The sequence below is a fragment of the Crotalus tigris genome, unplaced genomic scaffold (genome assembly GCF_016545835.1).
Source record: "Crotalus tigris isolate CLP2741 ecotype Arizona unplaced genomic scaffold, ASM1654583v1 scf7180000020776.491700, whole genome shotgun sequence".
Lineage (NCBI taxonomy): Eukaryota > Metazoa > Chordata > Lepidosauria > Squamata > Viperidae > Crotalus > Crotalus tigris.
In genome coordinates, this window is record NW_024098174.1 from 313,205 (window position 1) to 339,012 (window position 25,808).

The 25,808-nt window shown below is 41.4% G+C and overlaps 1 protein-coding gene across 4 annotated transcripts; it reads left to right on the plus strand.

Annotated features, from left to right (window-relative positions):
- Nucleotides 1–158: 158 nt before the first annotated feature.
- On the plus strand, nucleotides 159–25,058 carry LOC120319505 (ras-related protein Rab-18-B-like). Of its 4 annotated transcripts, none has more exons than XM_039368424.1 (8): nucleotides 159–285; nucleotides 2,915–3,071; nucleotides 3,189–3,244; nucleotides 4,826–4,887; nucleotides 10,000–10,072; nucleotides 13,031–13,146; nucleotides 21,907–21,973; nucleotides 24,779–25,057. In XM_039368424.1, exons 1-8 carry the CDS (start codon nucleotides 282–284, stop codon nucleotides 24,946–24,948), a joined length of 705 nt encoding a protein of 234 aa, XP_039224358.1. In that variant the 5' UTR covers nucleotides 159–281; the 3' UTR covers nucleotides 24,949–25,057. The 4 variants fall into 4 exon arrangements, with proteins under 4 accessions (XP_039224358.1, XP_039224357.1, XP_039224359.1 ...); XM_039368423.1 differs by having other exon boundaries at nucleotides 224–378; nucleotides 24,779–25,058; XM_039368425.1 differs by having other exon boundaries at nucleotides 224–388; nucleotides 24,779–25,056.
- Nucleotides 25,059–25,808: the final 750 nt, after the last annotated feature.

The following is a 25,808-nucleotide window of genomic DNA, read 5'->3' on the forward strand; positions in this document are numbered from 1 at the left end:
ATAGGAGGGGCCGCGATCAGCTGGTGCACGGCCAGCAACTCCCAAACCGGCCAGGAGGGAATGGCGCGGATTTAAGATCGTGCGCCTTAGGGGCTAGACGAGCTTGGGCGTCCTAAAGGGACCGTGTGGTCTTTTATGTCTGGAACCGGGAGGGGGCGGGGGAGGCTTTCTTTCGCACCAAATTACATATTTAGGGTCGGCTCTCTTCCGAATTAGAGCACAAGTTCAAGGGCCCATCGTGAAATACTACCTGTCTGGGTAGAGACTCGCGCACTTTGCCTATGTGTATGTTGCACGCTCAGATTCATTTGTTGTTATGTTTACCATTTAATGCTACAGGTGCTTGGGATCGATTTTGGAGGGAAACTCTAGTTCCCGGTGCGTAAAGGTAATCAGGGCTGCTAAAGCAAAAGTTCAAATGTTTTGTCAGATGCTTCTCTTGTACCAGAGAAGTGACATCTCACACTAGGTGAAAGAGACCCTTGTTCCACATTAAGTTTTCCCCTAAGGTCAAGATAATTTATTTAGAAACTCCACCCATTCTTGGTTTTACTCGACAGACTATGTTCAACCTATTCTCATTTTTAAAAGGGCCATTGCAAAATTATGGGGTGTTCCAATTATATGTAAATATGGTACACAAAATTCAGCAGGTTTACATTTTTCACTTAACCCAATTTTCTGAATGTGCACAGTAAAATGAACATAAACTAATCCCACAGCCAGTGTTCACATGAGGCATTAGGCTGGACTATACTTGGTTGGTATATAGTTTTATGTGTCACAGCTGTTTAACTCAGTGGTTCTCAACCTTTCTAATGCCGCGACCCCATAATACAGTTCCCCATGTTGTGGTGACCCCTAACCACTTATACATCACCAGGTGCCAAGGGTGTGGCCAAAGAAAAGGGGAAAAAATGGCGGACAGCCTTGTTTGGCGACCCGTGAAATGGTCGTTCGACCCCAAATGGGGTCCCGACCCACAGGTTGAGAACCACTGGTTTAACTTGATTAATTTTAGCTGCAGTGGAAGTTATTTGCTTTCAGGGGAACTTGCTTCCTAAAAATGTATTTCTTTCTTACATTTATTTCCTTTCTTTCCTCCAGGAACTGAAAATGACCTGTATGGTTCTTCCTACTCTTTCATTTTATCTTTGTAGTACTCTTTGTGTAGATTAGTGTGAAAAATAATAGCTGTGTTCACAATATCCCATTAGTTTGCTTAACTATGGTTTCTTCAGTACATTGCAAATAGCTGAGTTCAAACAATCATGGTTTATAAGTAGACTCTTTCAACATGCATAGAGTATGTTTCTCAGTATTGAATGAATTTTTTTTCTTTGCAAAATAAGAGGCAATACTCAAAGTTTGATTTATTTTTATAAATTGGTTACTCCAAACATATCCTCAAGGAACAATTTCTCATAATTCCTGCAAAACAGATTCACATTCACACATACAGAGTGAGTTCTCAACTTAATAACCACAGTTAAGTGCAACATTTCCTTTGGTGAGTTTTGCCCCATTTTATGACTTATGCCAGTGTTTCCCAAACTTGACAATTTTAAGGCATGTGGACTTCAACTCCCAGAATTCCACAGCCAGTGGAATTCTGGGAGTTGAAGTCCACATGCCTTAAAATTGTCAAGTTTGGGAAACACTGACTTATGCCATCATTGTTAAACAAATAATTGTAATTAAGTGGATCATGAGGTCATTAAGCGAGTCTGGCTTCCCCATTGACTTTGCTTGTCAGAAGCTGACTGGAAAGATTAGAAATGGTAATCACATGAGCCCAGTACAGTGTAATTGTCATAAATACATGCCAGTTGTAAAGCACCTGAATTCTGATCATGCGATTATGTGAATGCTGCAATGGTCATAAGTGTGAAAAACTGTCATATGTCATTTTTTTTCAGTGCTGTTGTAACTTTGAAAGGTCACCAAATGAATGGTTGTAAATTGAGGATTACCTGTGTGTGTATGTACATATGTGTGTGTGTGTATATATAATTTTTGTTAAGAATTTTGATTATAATACAATTTAAATGTAAATAAAAGAGAATAATTAATGCAAAAAAGAGAAAAGAATTTAATAATGAAGGAGAAAAGAAATATATATAAAGATGTGATTTCCAACCTTCATTGCAAGAATTATAAACAAATTTAGTGATTCTTCCTACCCCTCTGAGGTTACAAATATACTTCCCATATTCAAGCTCTTATCCACAAACAAATCCATAAGAATCATCTTTTCAGTCTTGATGTCAGCAGAAAGTTCATAAAGGCTTGCCAGAATTAGCAATCTTATTTTAACCTTGATCAACCAAAGTTTTTTTTTTTCTGTTTCTAAGAGTCTTAATCCTTAGTTCATTTAAATATTGTCATAGATTTTGATTTCTCTTCATTTTGGGGGGGGATAACATAATGATTCAGTGGTCAAGGGGCTGGGCTTGTCGGCTGCAAAAGCCGACAGCCCAGGTTCAAGACCCAAACATCGTGCAGTGAGATAAGCTTCTGTCCTTCGCCTCGTGCTGCCAACCCAGTAGTTCGAAAGCATGCAAATGCAAGCAGATGCATAGATACCACTTTGGTGGGACGGATGCTCCATGATGTGATAATGGCTACATGACCGTGGAAATGTCTTCAGACATCCCTGGTTCAACGGCCCTTAAAACAGAGATGAGCACCACCCCGTACAGTCAGCAATCACTAGCAGAATAAGATCTGCAGGGACTCCTTTACCTTTACCTTCTTTGTCCTGTTCTTCAAAGCTATAACTTTTAAATTTGCAAATATGTCTTCTTAAACTCCAGTTTTGTCTTCCTGGACCCTAATTCTTTCTGTTGGAAGAAGAGATGGGGAACTAAGTGATGGTGAATTATCCTTTGACTTCTCTTTTTCCTCTTCCTAGCTTTCTTGGCTTGGATGTTGGGATGGCATCCTTGTTTTCGTTCTGCTAAATTCCCTGTGCATCTGGTAATAAAGCTCACCATGGCACGAAAGGACACTGCATCTCTGCCCACTCTGAAGATATTGTTGATTGGAGACAGCGCAGTGGGGAAATCCAGGTGCATGGGCAGGGTCACAGCACGGGAAGGCAGTGGAGAACTTTGTTCCAGAGAAAAAGGCAGATAGGTGTTCCTTGTGTTTTATTATTATTTTCCCTCTTTTGTCTGTTCCTGTAGCCTTTTGCTGAGATTTGCTGAAGATACATTTGAGCCATACCTCAGTCCAACTATTGGTGAGCAATGCTGCCTGTTTATATATGAGAAAAAGAGGGGAGGGAATCAGAAGCGTGATTATTGCAGCCTCCCATTTTGATAGCCAAGATCAGGGGTAGGCAACCCTTGGCTTTTTTATGACTCGTGGACTGGCTGGCTCAGGAATTCTGGGAGTTGAAGTCCAGGAGTCATAAAAGAGCCAAGGTTGCCTACCCGTGGCAAAATAAACAGATTACTTAAAGACACACAAACACACACACAATTTTATCATTCCTCATACTTGGCCTTTTAACCAAGTTTTAATGCACGCTACATTGTCCAAACCTGAAATAGCTACAATTCCAAAAATTGAAATTTGTATCCAAGATTTATTGTACAACTGTAAATAATTGGGAGGCAGTGTTTTTTGTTGATTAACCAGTTCTTTAAATTAGCTTGTGATGTCAATGTACAGGTAATACTTGATCTATGATAGATTGCTTAGTGACCGTCTGAAGGTACAGCCAACCCAAAAAGGAGACTTACAACTCAAATTTGAAGTTCCCACGGTCAGTCCCCTCTCTAGTCATGTGACTGAATTTATCATTTGCAGCACAATGGTGATTCACTTAATGACTACGGCAGGGACATAAAGAGACATAAATTGGGTCAAACATGTGTTTGATGTTTTATAACCATTAAAGCATATGACCCTGGACTACCTATAATCTGTGTTTAGTGGCTGAAAAGAAATTAACCATAGATTTTTCAGAAATAACATCCAAGTTGGGATAATATAGAGAGCAGGATTTGGGTGAATAAATTTGAACAAAGTATAGTAACAAAATATGTTTATGCTACTCTTCTTTAATTGCATTTAATCCATAGTCTGGTTTGGCAAATTAGATAAGAATTTCCTACTCACACTTCCAAAAACTGATCTAAAATGCCCTGCACCAGTCTTCTCTAACCTGCTGCTTTCCAGACATGCTTAGATTGCTGTTCTGATTCTTCATTATTTCTCTGGCAGGATCTATATATCATCATCAAGCCACAGTATAATTTTATTTGGTTTGATTTGCCATGTTTTTCTGTAAACTAACATTGATGGTTTAGCCAAGGGGTTCCCAGCCTTGTTGAGCCAATGAACAATGTGGAACTTTGAGAATGTATTATTCTTACAAAATAATACCTCTGGTAGATGTGGCCAATCACAAATCATCCATTCAACAAAAGGGCATGCTTCCAAACAAAGCAGTAGTAGCATCAGTCCTTTTTATTTTTTAGGATGGCCTCCAGGTTCTATGTGAGCTCCAGAAGCAGTCTTAGAAAAAGATATTTATCTTAAAATTATTAACTAAATGAAGCAAACAAGGACTGCAGTTTTCCAATTGTCTTTTTCTAAGAATAGATATTGGTGAGAACTGGGGATCTTGCTAAAACTGCAGGTTATGCCTAATGCTGCATTACTTTCTATTTGTTTGCTCTATTACTGTTAGATCATTGACTCTATTATTGTCAAGCAACTGGAAAGTGGGCTTAGGGTTGCTCTCAGGTGCCATGTTAGGGACAGATGGCTTGGTGTATTTTGCTAATCCTGTGTTTATCTGTTTGATTATCAGGTGTTGACTTTAAAGTGAAGAAGATGGTGGCTGGGAATTTTCCCCTTCAGCTAGCAATATGGGTAAGCAGCATAGTCTCCCTTTCCAATCCAGGAAAATAATGTATTTCTAAAGAGGGGAGGGGAGGGGAGGGGCAGGACAAGGAAGGAAGGAGCAACATTCTTTCAATCTATGATAAGAATACATATTTCTGAAACTGTCATTAGAGTTGCATAACATGCATAGAGATTACCAGTTTGCCCACCCTCATATCCTTCAGATTCCAATTCAGAATGCACTTTCTGTTATTCTGAACTTTTCTGGTCTTTTCAGACATTTTCAGAAATTGGAACACTACAAGGCTGGAGCATATCTACATGCAGGGAAGTACCAGCCAATCAATGTTGCCCTTTGGCTCTGTAGGTGAGCAAAAAATCGCCAGACTGTAGGGCTTAACTGTCTTATTCTGCACCCAGATTCACATCAAAAATCTCTTTCCTCTCAAAAATAAATTGGTTTGGTTCTACCAAGTTTGTATCTTTCCCCTTCAAAGCAACTGATACTGACATACCAGGATGCTAAGGAAGGAAAGTAGGAGCTGGAAGGCAGGTGAGCTGGAATTCAGTGAGAGCACAGTTGCCCCTCTCAGACCAAGGAGACACTAAACCATTTGGGCCGTGATATTTGCTGCCTTGTGAGTGGCAATAGAATTTTCCCCCAATCCGTAACCAGATCTGCACTTTCACCTAGAAGCCTCCAGATAGTTATATCTTCAAATAGAAGCAACAGTGGATTTTTATCTGATCTTAACTTCTGGTACTGCAGTGACTCACTCATGTACATATAACATCTTTTCATACTTGACCTCTGCCTCGAGTGGGAGATTGATAGGTTTTTAAAATCAATAGTGGCCTATTGATATTGTGCAAATTCAGCTTTTGAAAAATAAAGAATCTGTATAATTACTATTATAATTTTTCCATTAAGACTTTTTCCCTCTTTGATTGTTTTTCTAATTACTCAAAATCCTGGATTTTTCTATGCTTCTCAGTACTCAATACTTGATGGCTGTTGAAGATGTGTGCACACGTATGAGTTTAGGTTACTTAAATAATCCGTCTTACATAACTGACTCTGCTGCTCTTTCCCTACGACACAGTTGCTGCAAATTTCTTGCAAGGCTCTGTGACCATAGAGTCCTTTCAGTGTACAACTCTATCGCTACTAAGTCTTGCAAAAAGAAGTTGGGACAGCTATAAAATCCACTTGGTAATCCTAGCATCTTTCTTGTAGACTCAGTGGCCATAGAATTCTGTAAAAATCAGGACTTTGGAGCGTTTGACTGAGGTGTTGAGAGGAGTCTAAGGCTTTGAAACTTTGAGAACTCAAAGGGGGAACGGAAACTTTATGTATACAAATGTGTCTGTATGTGCAGAACAAATTGTGGGCAGTCCTCAATTCTGCCCCCTGGCATCAGATGCAAATCTTGAAGCCAGGAGCGTGACTTTCCTGATACATAGGCTGCTGTATCAATTTCATAGCTGCCCACATTCACGTTTGGAACTGAAGAAAATATGCAGGGGGAAATATCATATGCAATCTTACTATATATATATATATATATATATATATATATATATATATATATCTATCTATCTTTGGTTGTTCGGGTTTTCTCCCGCGTAAAATTGGAAGTGTCTTGGCGACGTTTCGACGAAGTCCCATTCGTCATCTTCAGGCTGGTGTTTTCAGCTTCGTGCTTCGAGCAGCAATGTGTGGTCTTAGCTGTTTCTTCCTTTTAACTGCCAGTGGGGGTATGAACTGATTGGGTGGGAGCTTGGCTGTGTTCTGATTGGGTGGAGGTGTGTTCTGATTGGTTAGGGGCGTGGCTGTGCTCTGATTGGCTGGGGGGTTGGCTGTGCTCTGATTGGCTGGGGGGTTGGTTGTGCTCTGATTGGCTGGGGGAGTGTTATGTTTGGTTGTGCTCAGGTTAGTCTGAGTTGCAGAGGGGTTTAAGATTTTGGGCTGCCTTGCTATTTTTTGGCTTCGCGTTTGTGGTCGTGCCTCATTTTCATGGAGGGTGTCAGTTTGCTTCGTGTATGGATTGGAGGGCTTTGAAGTGGCTAATGATGCAGCTCTGGTCTGGCTTCTGGTTTGTGGTCGTGCCTCATCATCGGTGTGGCTTTGGGTTTGCGTTTTGCGTGGATGTGTGGTGGTGACATCCTGTGTGGTTTTTGTGAGTGTGGGTCTGGTATCATTTTTTGTGTTAGGGAGTCGTTTGTCAATAAGGGCGGGTTTCCAAATGGCTGGTAGGCGGGAGGTATCATCTCGCTTGTTCATGCTGTGTGGGCGTTTTTCTATCTCGATGGCTTCTCTGATTATTCTGTTATTAAAATGTTCACTTTTGGCAATGGTTCTGGTATTTTTAAAGTCAATTTCATGTCCTGTGGCTTTAAGGTGTTGGACCAGGGAAGATGTTGGTTCCTCTTTTTTGACTGAGTTCTTATGTTCTTCAATGCGTGCACTTATTCTTCTGTTGGTTTGTCCGATGTATGTGGTGGGACAAGTGGTGCATGGGATTTCGTATACTCCTTGATTTTCTAATTCAATTTTATCTTTGGGGTTTCTAAGGATGGTGGATATTTTTCTGTTTGTGCAGAATGCTGTTTTGATGTTGTGTTTATGGAGGATCTTACTGATTCTGTCTGTGGTGCCTTTTATGTATGGGAGGAGGGCTTTGCCGTTTTCTTGTTCTTTGTCTTGGATTTTAGTGGGGGTTTCTTTTTGGATTAGGTTTGTAATCTTATTTCTATGGAATCCATTGGATGTTAGTACATTGGTGAGAGTGTGTAGTTCGGTTTTTAGGTGTTGTTCGTCAGCTAAGCGTTTTGTTCTGGAGATGAGTGTCTTGGCTACAGAGTTGATCTGTGCTGGGTGGTGGTGTGAGAGAGCGTGCAGATAGCGGTTTGTGTGTGTTTTCTTCTGGTAGATGGTTTGTCCTAGGGAGCCATTGGATTTCTTGTAGACTAAGACATCCAGGAAGGGAAGTTGGTTGTTAGCTTCTGTTTCCATGGACCATGTCACCACCACACATCCACGCAAAACGCAAACCCAAAGCCACACCGATGATGAGGCACGACCACAAACCAGAAGCCAGACCAGAGCTGCATCATTAGCCACTTTAAAGCCCTCCAATCCATACATGAAGCAAACTGACACCCTCCATGAAAATGAGGCACGACCACAAACGCGAAGCCAAAAAATAGCAAGGCAGCCCAAAATCTTAAACCCCTCTGCAACTCAGACTAACCTGAGCACAACCAAACAGACACACTCCCCCAGCCAATCAGAGCACAGCCAACCCCCCAGCCAATCAGAGCACAGCCAACCCCCCAGCCAATCAGAGCACAGCCACGCCCCTAACCAATCAGAACACACCTCCACCCAATCAGAACACAGCCAAGCTCCCACCCAATCAGTTCATACCCCCACTGGCAGTTAAAAGGAAGAAACAGCTAAGACCACACATTGCTGCTCGAAGCACGAAGCTGAAAACACCAGCCTGAAGATGACGAATGGGACTTCGTCGAAACGTCGCCAAGACACTTCCAATTTTACGCGGGAGAAAACCCGAACAACCAAAGACCTACATACAAACACCCGCGAAAACCTCAGAAAACAATATATATATATATATATATATATATATATATATATATATATATATATATAGGTTTTCGCGGGTGTTTGTAGGTCTTTGGTTGTTCGGGTTTTCTCCCGCGTAAAATTGGAAGTGTCTTGGTGACGTTTCGACAAAGTCCCATTCGTCATCTTCAGGCTGGTGTTTTCGGTTTAACTGCCAGTAAAAACGAATGAGACTTTGTTGAAACATCACCAAGACACTTCCAATTTTACGCGGGAGAAAACCCGAATAACCAAAGACCTACGTGTGTGTGTGTGTGTGTGTGTGTGTGTGTGTAGGTCTTTGGTTATTCGGGTTTTCTCCCGCGTCAAATTGGAAGTGTCTTGGCGACGTTTCAATGAAGTCCCATTTGTCATCTTCAGGCTGGTGTTTTTGACTTCTTGCTTCTAGGAGCAATGTGTGATCGTAGCTGTTTCTTCCTTTTAACTGCTAGTGGGGGTATGAACTGATTGGATGGGAGCTTGACTGTGTTCTGATTAGGTGGAGGTGTGTTCTGATTGGTTAGGGGCTTGGCTGTGCTCTGATTGGATGGGGGTTCACTGTGCTCTGATTGGATGGGGGAGTGTTCTGTTTGGGTGGGGGCTTTGTTGTGCTCGGGTTAGTCTGAGTTGCAAGGGGATTTGAGATGGTGAGCTGTATTACTGTTGTTTGGCTTCGCGTTCGTGGTCGTGCCTCATCTTCATGGTGGGTGTCAATTTGCTTCATGTATGGATTGGAGGGGTTTAAAGTGGCTAATGATGCAGCTGTGGTTTGGCTTCTGGTTTGTGGTCATGCCTCATCATCGATGTGGGTCACCACCACACATCCACGCAAAAAGCAAACCCAAACCCACACCGATGAAGCAAGAAGCCGTAAATACCAGCCTGAAGATGACGAATGGGACTTCATCGAAACGTCGTCCAATTTGACGTGGGAGAAAACCCGAATAACCAAAGACCTACATACAAATACCCGCAAAAACCTCAGAATATATATATATTAAATAGTTTTTGTTTTAATATTATCCTGGTGCTCGGACTATTTTATTTCTATGATATGGATTTACCCAGGATTCGCATTTTTAGCATAATTAGGGACCTCATATATGTGTGTGTGTATATGAGATCCCTAATTATGCTAAAAATGCGAATACATACACACACATACACACACATATATATGTGTATGTATATATATGTGTGTGTGTGTATGCATATGTATATGTGTATATATATGTATAAATAATATATTTTCTTCTTGTAAATGTGCTACATTGTCAGACCTGGAAAAATTTTGTTTTATAATAAAATCCTAGAGCTCATGATGGCAGATTACAACTTTAGATTTTAGCTTTAGAGCCTCCCAACCTTGAACACATCTGTTAACAACCCTGAAGGTAGTTTTACTTTTTGCAAATTTTAACTTTTTAAAAAATATCATGCTACAGAGTTTTAAATTACCCTTTTTTAAAAACAACAACAACAACAACAACAACCTTGTTTTCGTTTTGCAGGACACAGCAGGGCAGGAAAGATTTCGAACATTGACTCCAAGCTATTATCGAGGTGCTCAAGGTATAATTTTAGGTAGGTAGTAGTTATAGCACGAACATAATCAATCTCACTGAAGCCAAACATATTAAGGGCAGAAGTAAATGGAAGTACCTATTCCTCTCAGGGTAACTGGCATAAACAGCCTCAGAATTAAAATTGATGGCATTTGCTCCTATGCTACTGACTTGTTTGTTGGCAGTGTTTGTTCCTTCAGAAGAGTTTCATGTTACTTAAAAATACTTCATATATGAAAGCCAAAGACCCCTTAGTTTGATTTATAAGATGTTTCTATTGATGCAGATGTAGATTAAAGCACGTGAGCCTTTCAAGCTTTGATCCAAATACTCGGAAGAGTATTTTAACATGGCCATAATATCCCCATCCTCTTCAGAATTTTTTGCTATGTTCCCAAAGTGATTTTGTCATGTGGGGATGATCTCCTTATGGCTTGGCCCCAATTACATGCAATAGAATATGCCCTTCATAATCCAAAACCCTATTTGGTGCAATAATTACAATTCCATTGCATACACCATGGAGAAGAGTACCTTTGTGCAGATATAAAATACGGCGCTTTGAATGCTCAAGAAATTGAATTGAAGCAGAAGTGCCTTCACACAGTCCCATATTTCACTATTGCATTCTGAGAAGAAAAGCTGGTTTCAACATGTGGTATACTTAACTTGTGCTATAGTAATCTACAAACTGCTGCTTTCCCCACCTTCAATAAGGGGGGAAAGATAATGCAGAATAACTTTCTAGTACAGATGGCTGCCAAGCAAAGGTAGACTCTCTCTTGATGGCCAGGGCAATATTTGAAGGAGGACTGGCATAGATGGGACAAAGTTGTAGGAGGCATGTGCCCTCATCACTCAGCTAAATGAAGACAGGATCTTCCATTTTCTTCCTGAATTTAGGGAGAATTTTGAGATTTTTTCTCTTTGTGGATATACAGTGGGACAAAAAAGTATTTAGTCAGCCACCAATTGTGCAAGTTCTCCCACTTAAAAAGATGAGAGAGGCCTGTAATTGTCATCATAGGTAGACCTCAGCTATGAGAGACAAACCGAGAAAACAAATCCAGACAATCACATTGTCTGATTTGGAAAGAATTTATTTGCAAATTATGGTGGAAAATAAGTATTTGGTCACCTACAAACAAGATTTCTGGCTCTTACAGATCTGTAACTTCTTTAAGAGGCTCCTCTGTCCTCCACTCATTACCTGTATTAACGGCACCTGTTTGAACTTGTCATCAGTATAAAGGACACCTGTCCACAACCTCAAACAGTCACGCTCCAAACTCCACTATGGTGAAGACCAAAGAGCTGTCGAAGGACACCAGAAACAAAATTGTAGACCTGCACCAGGCTGGGAAGACTGAATCTGCAATAGGCAACCAGGTTGGTGTGAAGAAATCAACTGTAGGAGCAATAATTAGAAAATAGGAGACATAGAAGACCACTGATAATCTCCCTCAATCTGGGGCTCCACGCAAGATCTCACCCCGTGGGGTCAACATGATCACAAGAATGGTGAGCAAAAATCCCAGAACCACACGGGGGGAACCTAGTGAATGACCTGCAGAGAGCTGGGAGCAACGTAACAAAGGCAACCATTAATAACACACTACGCCGCCAGGAACTCAGATCCTGCAGTGCCAGACTTGTCCCCTGCTAAAGCCAGTACATGTCCGGGCCCGTCTGAAGTTTGCTAGAGAGCATTTGGATGATCCAGAAGAGGATTGGGAGAATGTCATATGGTCAGATGAAACCAAAGTAGAACTGTTTGGTAGGAACACAACTCGTGTTTGGAGAAGAGAGAATGCTGAGTTGCATCCAAAGATCACCATACCTACTGTGAAGCATGGGGGTGGCAACATCATGCTTTGGGGCTGTTTCTCTGCAAAGGGACCAGGACGACTGATCCGTGTACAGGAAAGAATGAATGGAGCCATGTATTGTGAGATTTTGAGTGCAAACCTCCTTCCATCAGCAAGGGCATTGAAGATGAAACATGGCTGGGTCTTTCAGCATGACAATGATCTCAAACACACCACCCGGGCAACAAAGGAGTGGCTTCGTAAGAAGCATTTCAAGGTCCTGGAGTGGCCTAGCCAGATCTCAACCCCATAGAAAACCTTTGGAGGGAGTTGAAAGTCCGTGTTGCCCAGCGACAGCCCCAAAACATCACTGCTCTAGGGGAGATCTGCATGGAGGAATGGGCCAACATACCAGCAACAGTGTGTGCCAACCTTGTGAAGACTTACAGAAAACGTTTGACCTCTGTCATTGCCAACAAAGGATATATAACAAAGTATTGAGATGAACTTTTGATATTGACCAAATACTTATTTTCCACCATAATTTGCAAATAAATTCTTTCCAAATCAGACAATGTGATTGTCTGGATTTGTTTTCTCATTTTGTCTCTCATAGTTGAGGTCTACCTATGATGACAATTACAGGCCTCTCTCATCTTTTTAAGTGGGAGAACTTGCACAATTGGTAGCTAACTAAATACTTTTTTGCCCTACTGTATCTGTGTTTTAGTCCAAGAACAGCAGACAATAAATCTGGTGACCTTCAAATGTTTTCAGCCAGAGTTATTATCCTCCCTTGCCATTAGACATGTTGGATAGTTGATGGCACTTGAAGGCTAAAATGTTTGGGAGGCCTTGGAATGCTTACCCCTTTTATGTACGTCATATAGGCTGACTTTTGCATGGAATATCACAACAGCCTTCCTCTTGTCTAAATCCCTCCAGATATTATGAACCTACTAACTCATTAAGGATGGTTAATTGTTAGAAATGATTGGAACATAGTCCAAGATTGCTCATAAACCGAAGTAGAACCAGATGTGGTTCTATCCAGCCCAATCACTTTATGTTATCTGATTAGAAGTGAATCAACCATTGCTCTTTTTTGGGCTTACTAAAAATGTTCTATGTAAACACAAGGCATCTGTTTGGTTTATGCCATTATGCAGTTTATGATGTTACCAGAAGAGAGACATTTCTGGGCCTGGAAAGCTGGCTACAGGAGCTAGAGATCTATACCAAGAAAAATGTTGTGAAGATGTTGGTGGGCAACAAAATTGATGAGGTGAGTTATTAGTATATTTGTGTGGCATAATAGGGGCCAAGAAAAGAACTACAGGGAAAGGGGAGCACTGGGGAACTACCAGAGGACTGGAAAAGAGCTGATGTAGTTCCCATCTTCAAAAAAGGGGAAAAAATGGATCCAGGAAATTACAGATCTATCAGCCTGATCTCAATACCTGGGAAGATTCTGGAAAAGATAATCAAACAACGAATCAGCGAACACCTAGAGGCAAACAAAGTCATTACTAAAAGCCAACATGGGTTTGTCAAAAACAGATCATGCCAGACAAACCTTATTGCATTCTTTGACCAAGTGACAAAATTAGTGGATCAGAGGAATGCTGTGGATATAATTTACTTGGACTTCAGTAAGGCATTTGATAAAGTAGATCACAACCTACTACTCAATAAGATAGAAAAATGTGGGTTAGACAGCATCACTACCAGATGGATTCGTAGATGGCTGACCAGCCGTACTCAGCGTGTGGTCCTCAATGGAACTGCATCTACATGGAGGGAAGTGTGTAATGGGGTGTCCCAGGGCTCTGTTCTGGGCCCAGTGCTCTTCAACATCTTCATCAATGATTTGGACGAGGGGATAGATGGGGAACTCATCAACTTTGCCGATGACACCAAGCTGGCAGGAATAGCCAACACTCCAGAAGACAGGCTTAAGAAAAAGGAGGACCTGGATAGACTTGAACACTGGGCGCTATCTAACAAAATAAAATTCAATGGTGAAAAAAGTAAGATTCTACATTTAGGCAAGAAAAACCAAATGTACAGGTATAGTATAGGGCAGGGCTTTTCAACCGGTGGTACTCATACCACTGGTGATACGTGACCACCTGGCTGGTGGTACGCAGTGTTGCTTTCCTCCCTCCCGCATCGCTTTCCTCCCCCCACTCTGCTCATTCCCAGCTCACTTGTTTGTGGAAAATGCTGCTTGGCGGCAGCCTGCACAAACTCTACCGAATGTGCCCTGCAGGGGATGCGCGAAGAGCGCAGGTGCAGAGCAAGGCCCCGCCCTCCCCAAGGACTCATTGTGCAGCAACCGGATTGACTTCTCGTGCATGCAGGTCAGCAGGATCCGTATCGCCCTTCCCCTCCCTCTTCTCACAACAAGTGCTAGCCTGATAGCCCCTTCTGGGCTGGGAGAAGTGCACGCCGTTGCCTGTATCGCAGGCTTAAAGTCTGAAACAGCCAGGCTCTTGGCTGACTGATTGCCTTTCTCCCCCCCCCCTCAACTTTTCTACAAACCGGGAACCATGGCTTAGTGGGGGCCTGGAGCGGGTCTCAGAGTGCCCGTGCGCCCCTTGGATCAGACAAGTGAGTGATCGACTTTAGCCTTTGGGGAACAAAAGTCGGTCGGGGCTGATCTCTTCCTGCCCGGGAAGGCTGGAGAAGCCAGGAAAAAGTCAATTATTAGAGGGGGGGGAAAGTTACTTCTTCATTTAGGGCAGTTTTGGAAAAGTAAACTTTTGCAGGAAAAGAAAGCAGGTTTTTTTTCCCCTTTTCTTGGATCGCCTTCTTTGCTTGGGCCTCTGTTACCTGTATGGCAGGCTTAAAGTCTGAAACAGCCGGGCTCTTGGCTGACTGATCGCCTTTCTTTTTTCGGGAGATGCGCCTTTGCAGCGGGATTCCCCTTCAATTAATTATCGGACGTTTAAATGGCAAGCTGCTCCCAGAACATAAAAGTAGAGGGCCCAAATGGCGAGAGTGACGCTGCTCTCCGACTCTCTGCTTCAGGGGAAAAATGCAAGGGGAAAATGACTGGGAGAAGTAGCTGGTTCGTAACATACGTGCCTGAAAACAGGAGGTGAACCGGCCACATCCTCGCCCTGCCGGTGTGCTCTCCTCTGCCTCTGTGCGCGCACAGGCAGGGCCGTGATGTGTTGCTGCCTGCAAAAACCAGGTTGGGGTCTGGGCGACATAGCACAGGGCGAAGGAAGGAAGGGAGAAAGGGACAATGGGAGCTGCAGCGCTGCAGCCTTCCAGTCCCATGAGCGTCCTTCAGCTGTGCTCCAGGCCTCACATTTATCAGCTGTTCAGCGGCTGAGAAACAGCCTTTCAGCTTCAGGCCACTCCATTGGCCCTAGGCTCCCTCCTTCGGCCTCCCGCCCATCAGCTGTTCGGTGGCTAAGAGTAGGAGCCGCTCAGCTGTTGGTCGGGACGCACCCATGCTGCCAGGTAGAACGGAGCAGGCCGCTGGTCTCCTCTGCTGCCCCGCATGTCATCCTCAACCCCTCCTCCCGCCAGTTCATGTCGAGCCTGTGGAAGCTTGACAGGGAGAGTGGGAGGGAAGGAGGAAGGGACAATGGGAAAGAAGGAGGGAAGAAACAAAGGGGGAGGTGAAGGAAAGAAGGAAAGAAGGGACAATGGGAGAGAAGGGAGGGAAGGAGGGATAAAGAGGGAGGTGAAGGAAAGGAAAGGAAGGGACAATGGGAGAGAGGGAGGGAAGGAGGAAGGGACAAGGGGAGGTGAAGGAAAAAAGGAAGGAAGGAAAGGACAATGGGAAAGGGAGGGAAGGAGGAAGGGACAAAGGGAGGTGAAGGAAAGGAAGGAAAGAAGGGACAATGGGAAAGGGAGGGAAGGAGGAAGGGAAAAAGGGAGGGGAAGGAAAGAAGGAAGGAAGGGACAATGGGAAAGGGAGGGAAGGAGAAAGGGACAAAGTGAGCGGAAGGAAAGAAGGAACAATGGGAAAGGAAAGGAAGAAGGGAGGGGAAGGAAAGTAAGGAAGGGAGGGACAATGGGAGAGAGGGAAGGAAACAGGAAGGGACAAAGGGAGGTGAAGGAAAGGAAAGAAGGAAGGAAGGGACAATGGGAGGGAAGGAAGGTAGGCACCCGCCCCAGTCGTATCCCCCTCACCAGAGACCCACGGATTCCCCCCCACAGGCACCCTGCAACCTGAGTGATCAGCTGGCCACACATCCCACCATTGATCACATGAACCTGGAACACTGTGAACGTGATAAGTATGAATCAGTTGCCAAGCAATCCGAATGTAAATCACAAGACCCTGGGGATGCTGCAATAGTCATAAGTGTGAAAAATGTTCACAATTCGCTTGTAACTTCAAACAGTCACAAAGTGAATTGTTGTAAGTCAAGGACTACCTGTACTTTTTCATTTTTTCCTTTTTTTTGTCAAGTTTTTGATACCTTGCTGGGCGAGTGTTGGTACTCAGATATTGCCTTATCCGAAAAGTGGTACAATGGGTGAAAAGGTTGAAAAGCCCTGTTATAGGGGGTAAGTTGCTCAATAGTAGTAACTGTGAGAGGGACCTCGGAGTCCTAGTGGACAATCACCTAAATATGAGCCAGCAGTGTGCTGTAGTTGCTAAAAAGGCCTACACAGTGCTGGGCTACATTAACAGAAGGATAGAATCAAGATCACGTGAAGTATTAATACCATTTTACAATGCCTTGGTAAGGCCATACTTGGAATACTGCATCCAGTTTTGGTCACCGCGATGTAAAAAAGATGCTGAGACTCTAGAAAGAGTACAGAGAAGAGCAACAAAGATGATTAGGGGACTGGAGGCTAAAGCATATAAGGAATGGCTGCTGGAATTGGGTATGTCTAGTTTAATGAAGAGAAGGACGAGGGGGGACATGATAGCAGTGTTCCAGTATCTCAAGGGCTGCCACAAAGAAGAGGATGTCAAGCTATTCTCCAAAACGCCTGAAGGCCGGACGAGAAGCAACAGATGGAAACTGATCAAGGAGAGAAGCAACCTAGAACTAAGGAGAAACTTCCTGACAGTTAGAACAATTAACCAGTGGAACAACCTGCCTCCAGAAGCGGTGAATGCTCCAACACTGGAAGTTTTTACGAAGAAACTGGACAGCCATTTGTCCGAAATGGTATAGGGTTACTTGCCTGAGCAGGAGGTTGGACTCAATGACCTCCAAGGTCTCTTCCAACTTTTTATTATTATGGATCATCGCACAGTCAGCCAGATGTTCAGACTGGATTTGGCATTTTGTCTACCTGTTGAGTCCTTACCCAGGACCTGGGATAGGCAGATGTGGATGTTTGATGGTATTACAGATATCGTCGCAGGATGGAAGCAGTTCCTAGTAAGGCCGCCTTTTGCAATTGACTAATAGCGAATTTGTCAATGCCAATGGTGTCCAAGTGGTGCTCCAGTTGTTTTGGGATTGCACCTAAGGAGCCTATTACTATTGGTACTACCCTTGCTTGCTTTTGCCACAGTCTTTCCATTTCTATTTGTAGGTCTTTGTATTTTGTTATCTTCTCCAGTTCTTTCTCATCTATTCTGCTGTCTCCAGGCACTGCCACATCCACTATCCAGACTTTTTTGTCTTTCTATCGACAATTGTTAAGTCTGTGGTGTTATGTTGCAGGTGCTTGTCTGTTTGAATTCTGAAGTCCCAGAGCAGTTTAATTTTATCATTTTCTATGACTTTCTCTATTTTATGATCCCACCAATTTTTGCTTACAGGCAAATGATATTTTTTGCAGATCTTCCAAAGCACCATTGTTGCTACTTTGTGCACCACTGTTGCTGCTATTATTATTATTATTATTATTGTTATTATTATTATTATTATTATTTTAAATTTAATGCAGTTTAATATTGTTCTGTATGTATTGCTTATTCTTTCTTTCTTTCATATGGTAATTATTACAATCTGACAGAATTTTGGGGGGGGCTCTAGATTTGCATTCAAACTTCCCACAAATAAGGGAAGTTTGGGAAGTTCAGATGCTGCCCTCCCTCCCATGCAGGGGGGCTGGCATATACTTTAGATATTTGTAGTAGTCATATTCTGCAACTGATCTCCTGAAGGGACCTTATTCACCTAGCCATTTCTCTTCAATATTTGCTAATATTCCTGAGATTCAGTTGCTCACATGTTTTCTCATTTGGTTCAGATTGTAGTATAGTATAAATGCTCAGCATTTCCTGGAATAAAGTTTTTTTTTCTCCCATGATTCTTATTGACTTTTGCTCTTTTCCTACATGACATATGAAGACAGAAGTTGAAGAGAATGAACAAAAGTCAGAAAGCTAGAGACTGTTAGGAAATGATTTGGATGAGGGAATAGATGGGGAACTCATCAAATTTGCAGACGACATCAAGCTGGCAGGAATTGCCAACACTCCAGAAGACAGGCTTAAGATACAGAAGGATCTGGACAGACTTGAACACTGGGCGCTATCTAACAAAATGAAATTCAATGGTGAAAAAAGCAAGGTTCTACATTTAGGCAAGAAAAACCAAATGCACAGGTATAGTATAGGTGGTACCTTGTTCAATAATAGTAACTGAGTGGGATCTCAGATTCCTAGTGAACAATCACTTAAATATGAGCCAGCAGTGTGCTGCCGCTCCCAAAAAAGCCAACACGGTACTAGGCTGCATTAACGGAGGAATAGAATCAAGATCACTTGAAGTATTAATACCACTTTACAATGCCTTGGTAAGATCACGCTTGGAATATTGCATCCAGTTTTGGTCACCACAATGTAAAGTATTGAGACTCTAGAAAGAATACAGAGGCTAAAACATATAAGAACAGTTGCTGGAATTGGGTATGAAGAGAAGGATGAAGGGTGACATGATAGCAGTGTTCCTATATCTCAAGGGGTTGCCACAAAGAAGAGAGAGTCAAGCTATTCTCCAAAGCACCTGAAGGCAAGACAAGAAGCAACTGATGGAAACTAACCAAAGAAAGAAGCAACCTAGAACTAAAGAGATATTTCCTGACAGTTGGAACAATTAATCAGTGGAACAACTTGCCTCCAGAAATTGTGAATGTTCCAACATTGGAAGTTTTTAAGAAGAGATTAGACAGTTTCCAGCCTTCCAACTTGATGATGATGATGATGATGATGATGATGATGATAAAGTGTATGCTATGGGATGCATTGGGAAAACAGGAAGTAGATTAAATTGTACAATATAAAGCGATCATTGCAACAGAAACAGTTTTCCCTGCAATGTGATCTGAGTATGGTCTTCTGAATAATTAAAATTATATATACCCTAGATTAAAAATGCTCCCACATTTTAGGATGCCTTATAGCAAATGAACATAGCGTGCAGCCTCTGCTAGAGCTGAAACACAGAGCCTGTTAATAAGTAAAACAACAGGAGTGAAAGGCTGGCTCTAATTAGTTTCCCTCTTTCCTTCCCTCCCTCCTTCCCTTCCTCCTTCCCTCCCTCCCTATTACCAAGAATCTTGTCCCAGTGTGCAGAAGCCTGTAGGGTGTTTGCTCCCTGTTATTGCCTGCCTCCTACGCTTTGCCAAAGGCATCAGCTGCCTTCATACCTCAGCATCCTGAACGAGACCTCTCCATCTTTCTCCTGCTCTGATGTAATGGGCAATCTGTTCAAACTGCTTCTGAAGCCAGCAGCTTCTCTGTTGTTACTCTGTGTTTTGGGTTGCTTTTTTGGTTTCAGCTTTCACCAGACAACTGGAGTTTTGTTTATTCCCTCCCCTAGTAAGAAAAGCAGCCGTAAATGAGGGATATCTCTTGTATGGCTTCTCTTCCAATATTTTCTGTATTTCTAATTCACTTTTTTTTTGTTCTGCCTATCTTTGCATATCCTTCTACCTCCTTTAATTATGTTTATACTATCATGTTCTTCATAAAATGACATCAAAACTAAAATTGATTATCAGTATATAAAATGAAAAAGATCAGCCTTAAATATGTTGAAAGACCAAAGGAAAATGGACAAACCGAGGTGGCGCAGCAGTTAGAGTGCAGTACTGCAGGCCACTTTAGCTGACTGTGTTCAGCAGGTCAGCGGTTCAAATCTCACCGGCTCAAGGTTGACTCAGCCTTCCATCCTTACGAGGTAGGTAAAATGAGGACCCAGATTGTTGGGGGCAATGTAAATATATATATACATTGCTTACTGGTGTACACCACTTACGAGAGTGCTTGCACTTAAAGCGGTATATAAGTCTCATAAAATAAATAAAATAATAATAAATAAACGACCCATATCTCCAGAGATTCTTTCACTGTCCATTTGATTATCAGTATACGTGCAGTTGTCATATTTTGAGATTACATTCTTTTTAATAGGATTGTGCTCAGGAAAATTGTTCTGCCTATTGTCTATGAAGGTTCTCAATCATCCAAGTCATGGTTGCCATGACCTGGATGATTGGACTTTCTTGGTTTTTTCTTTGAAAATGTTTCATTTCTCATCTAGGAAGCTTCTTCAGTTCTTAAGATAAAAAACCAAGAAAGTCCAGTTGCTTTTTGGAAAAAGCACCTTTGGGTGTTCTACCAATTATAAAAAGAAAGCAAATTTATATGGCACTGGTTGACTGAAGAGACAGCCAGTCATAAAACCTATATTCTTTTTACCGCAATAAGTGATGCTGATTGGCTTGCCCTTTTTAATAATCTCTTCTTCCTATGAAAAAAACTATTTTTTTCATTATCTAGTTAAATATTTGTGAAGACTATATAAAGCAATTGTATTAGATGTTGACTAAGCAATATTTTGGAGTTCATAAAATATACTTAATGTTTTTTGAACAGGAGATAAAAAAATACAAGAGGCCATCTTATGCACACATGAATGGAATCAGTTTTTTAAGCTACAGTAAATTTATATCTTTTTTAAATTATTTTTTGTGTGTTTCCTTGCTCAGACTGACAGGAAATCATGCCAATCTTTGTTGTTGTTGTTGTTGTTGCTGCTGCTGCTGCTGCTCTTGTACTGAGGGCCCAACATAAAGAATTTGAGGATTTCTACATTAGAACTGAATGTTGAACTGAACATCAGCACCAATTTAGCCGGGGAACATTCACATACACTATTTTCAAGCTTGCCATTGGAAAAAATGTGAAGAGCCAAAGAAGGCTCAAAAGAACAATAAGTAGAATAGGGGAGAGGAAAATCCATCCTTTATGAGATTTTGGAACCTTAATACAAAATTCAGATCTATATATTTTTATGTTTGAAAACAAGGAATTTGTAAATCTGTTGGCTCTGTTGACTCATTCATATATCACTGTGCTTTTACAGAGATAACAGTTCTGTTAGTATTCAGTAGATATATAGTAAAGAGAGGAATTGAAGAATGCATGATTGTGCAGGGCTTTGTTGATTTCCAACTCCTTTTAATACAAAAGAATCTAGATAGAAATTCAAGAATAACAGTTACAAGGATAAGAATGGAAAGTAACTGGCCTATACATTCAGTGTGGCCCATGGGTCTTCCTATGTTCTCCTACCAGCCTTTAAGTTAAGACATCCATTAAATACCATATTTGATTTATATCATTATCATCTACTCACAGAGAGAGGCTTTTTTATTTTTCCAACACAATGCAGTTTGGAATTGCTATGTAATTATAATTTATCAAACCTTGTCAAATCTAGAGAAGTGGAATCTTTGGTAAGATAATCTAACTAGCCTTTTGTCAATTTAGAAGAGAGTCCTGTGAGGTCCTTGGTGCTCTCGATTGTTTTCTTGCAGATGTTTCATTACCTGACTAGGTAACATCATTAGCAGTGGAAGAGAGCGGGGTCTGCTCTATAGACAAGTGGCTGGCCCTGTCACTGTTAGTGGTGTGTTCTTGAGTAGGGTATTGTTTACTTTTTGTTTGTCTGAGTTGGTAATTCCTTGATAGAGGTATTTATTGTTTGATTGTTGATCCAGTGTTAACCTAGAAGAGAGTCCTTCCTTCCTATTTCCCTACTTCCCTATCTATCTCCTTCCCCTTATCAAGTACCTAATAGTTTTCTCTCCCCATCTACAGACCAACCGTGAAGTAGAAAAAAGAGAAGGATTGCTATTTGCACAGAAACACTCCATGCTCTTTATAGGTATGTGATTTTCCTAGAAGTAAAATGATGGCAAAAATCATCATTTCATTTTCTTTGCAGATCTTCTCCCCAGCCTACTCAAAGCACTATTCCTTATAAGCTTTCCAAAGTCCCCTAGATGGGATGGGCTTAGGTTTCCCTCCCACCTAAGCCCTAGATATCAGTGCTAAGGCTTAGGTGGGAGGGAAGGTGATATCAGATTTACTCCTGCAAAGTCTGAGATCTGGATTATGGTCCCTAGATATCTTTTCAGAACTATAGAATTGCTATTTCAGGACCTTTCACCAGTTAAAGAACAGTCTGTCCATCCTTGAGTTGGCATGAAACAACATCAGCATGTTTATTTCCCCATTGCCACTCTGCATCCTTTTGCCATTCTGTTTAAATCACATACTAATGACTCTGCCCTGATTTGTGAATGAAGCCATTCTTTATAGGCAAATCATTTTTTTCCAGTGGCTTTGCAAATACCCAGCCATCTAGGAGAACATCCACAAATGTAGCCAGCATGTGAATGGTCTGACTTCAGGACTTGGATTGGCTTTTCTAGGCAAGGCTTGCCTTCCCCTTCTTACACATCCCATTTGGGCATCTCTAAAGATACACTAAAATAGTGAAACACTTGGGGAAGCCCCAGGACAGAAGAGAATTAACTCTACAGAGGAGGGAGGCAGATCTTTCCAGGGTTGTCCTATAGCTAGGCCCTGCAGAGCCATAGTACTGGACTAGTTGATGGACAATCACTCTCATTCTGGACAGTGGAGAAGGAGAAGCAATAATTGGAAGAACGGTATAGAAAATTGGCTAATAAATAACAAATGTTGAGTTCAACATCCTTCATTATTTTCTGGACACAGCAGTTAGGAAGTGCAAGGCTGCAGCATAATTAAAGAGTTCACACACCAGTTAAATAAATTAATACAAACATGCCCCTTGTTCTTCCACAACTAATATTGTGGGATTCTGTTGTGCTCTTTTGCCCTTGTTGGAAGGCTGAGAAGCTGGTGTCAGAGACAGGGTTGGATTCCATTGTCTCTCAACATAAATGAACATACATTTTATTTTCCCCATCGCTGTGTTAAAAGCACTCATTGCATCCTTGAGTTAGCATAAAACAGTAGCAACATAATGTTTACTGTTCATATAAAATTCACCTCTCTAATTGCCTCAGGCGAGCCCAAGAGCAGGATAAGAGCTGGAGAGCACCGTACTGATCTTGAGAGGCATGTATATATTCAAACAATAACACCATGTCTCCCGGGAATAGGATGGTGCTCTTCAGTTCTTAATTCGCTGTTGGGGTCACCTGAAGCATTTGGTAGGCCTCTGTAGGAATGGCTGAAAGAGATGGGCCTTTTGGTCTGATATAGCAAAGCATCTGTTGATAAAGGGGGGGAAAAGGAATGTAACGCTTAATTTCATGGAAAAAGTTTGATTTATTTAAATAGTTATTTGCCATTAGGGAATTCATACTGAGACAGATGCATCAAGTACCAGCAGCTAGCCTTCTCAATTTTTAACAGAAGAAAAAATTTTCTCACTCCTTCTGTGCTTCATGCTTCCTTTCAGTGGGGAAGAGATTCCCGTTGGTTCACCAGAGATGGTGAAGAAAAACTAGCAGCCAGAAAAATAAGAGATGAGAGGATTTAAAAGGAACGTGCTTATTTTAGACCACACCTTTTATAAGCACTTAAAATGTCGTTTGCAAGGTCAAACTAATGCTTCTAAAATTATATCAAAAGTGGATGGGCTATAGGTATAAGATTTAGTTTAAAAACATACAGACAATCCCTAGGTGGAAGCAACAAGAGCCTTCTATACCTCTTTATTGCTGTAGTGGTGATTCATATTTTTGTAGTCTTCCGAAATATGCTGCCACAAGAAGTAACTTTAAATCAGGCTTTTCCTAACTGGGTTTTCCATGGATGCTGGTTTAGAATAACGATAGTATAGCATTTCTTATCAAGAGAAATCTGATGGGGAAAGGCCGCTGCATAGCAACAAGCTAGAAAGATTTCATATGCAACCTGATATTTATATCACTCTAAAATATACACTTGTATTGATTTATAGATTCCTCCCCAAAATAATAGCATTTCAAGGTACATGATGATATATATATAATCATCTCAATGTTGCTGCAATACCTCCCAGATGCAGGAATATTTATCTTCTGCTGAACAATAATAGGATTTTAGTGATGAAGATACTTTATTTAATAGTCCTATCTGAATAAATCTGGTAATAATCTTTTCCAACTCCTAAATTTAATCCTTTTAATGTGTTAGTTGGAAAAGGTGCTATCAGACACCATTTGATTTTTGTTTAACCTAGAATTATCATAGCTGTCTTCCTACAATGATTGCTTCTCTGTTAAATCCCCATCTGTCTCCCCACTCTCCAGACCACTATCCTCAGATGTCCTCTGATGTCTTACATTGTCTGTTTTCTGCTTAACTGTACGCTTTTCAAACAGTTTCTTGGCATTGCATTTGGAGTTGTAGCTCAGGATCCATAACACTTATTTGTAATACTACAGTATATCCATAGCACGTTTTATCCCAATTTTTTTTCATTAAATGTAGATGAGGAGCTAAGAGTGATGCTCCTGCCACTTAATAGGAAAGGTTTCTTCAAAACAACACTGTCCAATTCCCATCATTTTTAACCATGAATAATGTTTTTCTAAGATTGAGGGACTGTAGGCCAACCTCTCTGAAAGATGATGAGTTCAAAGAGGCTGAATTTGGACACTTGTACTTCATTTGACAAATGACACTTCTTGCTGTTTTTTCCTACTTCCAGAAGCCAGTGCTAAAATGAAGGCTGGAGTGCAAAGTGCCTTTGAGGAAGTTGTCATGAGGATCCTGCAAACTCCAGAGCTTTGGAACATCAGAAGAGAAGGAGTGAAATTGGCAGAAAGCAGATCTTACAGAGAAACAGATGCCTGCAGTTCCTATTGTTCTGTTGCTTAATACCCCATGTGTTCAAATAAAAAGACCCAGGCCAAAGATTCTAAGAAATGGCTCTTGTCCCTGGCCTCACGTTATCCTTCTCATATTTGATCAGGAAAACAACATCTTGGGTGGACAACCTATAGTAGCCAAGAGCAACAACAAACAGGATGATCATAAAAATAAAGAACTGGGATTTTTCATTCCCCTCCTCCAGCCCCAGTCATTGGGAGTTTTCAGCAAGATCAGATTTTACCTGTTTATAAGAACATTATTAGAGCATAACAACAATTTTCACATGATTCTCAATTAAAAATGGCAGGAATCCGCAGCATTAAGTTGCAAAATCATGATACGAATTAACCGCCAAAGAACAGTCATGGAAGCTCTGAAAGCTACCAAATGAGGTTTGCAACACACATGTGCCCCTCGGATTACAGGTTGCCCATCCATTCTGATATACTGAACTGAGTACAGCAGATTTTATTTCCTTCAGATGAGGGAACTTTGCATACTAATTTCTGCTGACAAATAAGTAAAGTAGTTTGGGAGCAGCTTCCTCAAGCAAGCCACAAAATTCTTAATATTAGATTCTGTGCACTCAAAGATCCTTTCACCTTCTGCCAATTCAAAGTCTTTGTATTCTTTCTGTCCTTCAGACTGCCAGCTTCTGTTACGCACATAACACACAGTTCTTTTGCTGCATCCTCCAGATGGCGGTCAACATCTCCAAATTGTGATGGCATATTATTTTTTAAAAAAGATTGTCTACCAACTGAGAGACCTCTTAACCATTCACTCCAGTTCATGAAATATTGACAAGGTTTTCTCTTATTTAACCAGTTAACTAAGAACAAGAAACTATCTTATACAATTTCATG